The sequence below is a fragment of the Emiliania huxleyi genome (genome assembly GCF_000372725.1).
Source record: "Emiliania huxleyi CCMP1516 unplaced genomic scaffold EMIHUscaffold_4214, whole genome shotgun sequence".
NCBI classification, from domain to species: domain Eukaryota; phylum Haptophyta; order Isochrysidales; family Noelaerhabdaceae; genus Emiliania; species Emiliania huxleyi.
In genome coordinates, this window is record NW_005198818.1 from 11 (window position 1) to 1,761 (window position 1,751).

Sequence of the window (1,751 nt, forward strand, 5' to 3'; positions counted from 1 at the left end):
CTTTCCTGATTTGTTGCGCGCTTGTCAGGTCCCCATTGTACATCACCTGTACAAAGTGGTCGAGCCCTTCCTGCGCGATCATGAAGCGAGGAGGAGCTGCACTTAGGAAGAGCAGGAAAGAGGAACCGCCGGTCATAACCGAAATTCTCGGCACGACCCCAGGGGATGTGAGGTTACCGACTGCACTCCAAGTGCTCCAAGTGCAAACGCGACATGTCGCCATACGATTAACTCGCAAGACGCAAGCCTCTCGCGTGCAGTGTCGGAGTGTGCGAGTGTCATCTCAGTCATGTGAGAGAGATTTTTAGCAATACCAAACAAATCTAACACTCACACGTAGCCCGGCCAACCCTTCTCCCACAAGACCGGCCACGGCTACGTCAAGGCGCATCGCGGTTTCTACCACGACGCGATCTTTGTCAAGCGCAACAACTTCAACCTGCTGCTCCACGAGACGTTCGGCGGCGGCTTCTCGCCCACCGCCGTTCTCAAGCTGCGCCGCCTCGCGCGCAAAGTCGCGCGCGGCAGCGTCGACCGCACGGCCTACTCGCCCAAGTACTCGCTCTCTTTTATGTCCCACCATGCAGAGCGCATCTCTCTCTCTCTGTTGTGCGAGGCGTGAACCGCGCCATTCGCTCTCACCTGGCAACCCTGTCTGCACGTCTCGCGCGCGCGTGAACAGGGCGCTGTGGGGGTCTGGCGCGCCCCCGCGCGCGCAGAGCGGCGCCGCGCGCTGCGAGGCGCGCGCGGTCCTGCGCGCGCGCGGGGCGGCCGCGCGCGGCGGCCGGCGCGGCGCGCGGCGGCTGTGCGCGGCGCGGCGCGGCTCTCCACTCTCGGATCGGGCGCCTGTCGCAGAAGTTGAAGAGATCCTCCAGCGACGGACCGAGCAGGTCCATCACCATCACGTTGTAATCCCCCTCGACGGTGAAGGAGCGGACGGTAGGGATGCCCACGCCGCCGCCCAGAATCTTGTACAGCTTAGACTCGTACAGCAGCTGCGGGTGCTTGCTCTTGATCGACTCCAGCTTGATCGCCACTTCCTCGCCGGTCGAGATGTGCGTGCCGAGGTAGATGTCTCCGAAGCTTCCCGAGCCGATCTTGCGGCCGAGCCGGTACTTGTTGGCCACCCTAATCTCCATGGTTGCCATGGCAGCTGCGCCCCCGGCCCGGAGGCCGCGGGAAGCGGTTGTGGAAAAAGCTGGGTCCGCCGCCTTGCAGGCTGAGGCGGAGGGCGGGCCTTCGGGTGGAGAAGAATTCCGCGGCGCTCCATGATGACGCGTTGGCCCCTCCGCAGGCGGCCTAAGGCAGGCGACTGGGGTTCCAAAATGTGATCACAAATGGGCCGATTCCAGCGCACGCGCACCTGACGTCCCTCGCCACCTTGCGGGCCGCGCGCGCGGACTCCTCGAAAAGAATCCCGCCAGCGGGGCTAGCGCCCGATGCCAATCATCCGGCTCGCTGGGTGCGCTTCTCAGCTCCCCGGCCCCGCATGTGAGGTTAATAACTGCACTCCAAGTGCTCCAAGTGCTCCGGATAGCTCGCAAAGGATCACAACACACGTTGGGACCCCACCCACCCAGCGCAACAACACAAACAAATGTCCCACCATGCAGAGCGCATCTCTCTCTCTGTTGTGCGAGGCGTGAACCGCGCCATTCGCTCTCACCTGGCAACCCTGTCTGCACGTCTCGCGCGCGCGTGAACAGGGCCTTAAACCTCCATAAACATCATTGTGCAGGGGCTCCAGGCCC

The 1,751-nt window shown here is 63.3% G+C and overlaps 1 protein-coding gene across 1 annotated transcript; it reads right to left on the reverse strand.

The window, feature by feature from the left end:
* Positions 1-304: 304 nt before the first annotated feature.
* On the reverse strand, positions 305-1,148 carry EMIHUDRAFT_256017 (hypothetical protein; the record flags this gene model as incomplete). The annotated part of the gene is made up of 2 exons (XM_005769453.1): positions 305-323; positions 832-1,148. 2 exons carry the CDS (start codon positions 1,146-1,148, stop codon positions 305-307), a joined length of 336 nt encoding a protein of 111 aa, XP_005769510.1.
* Positions 1,149-1,751: the final 603 nt, after the last annotated feature.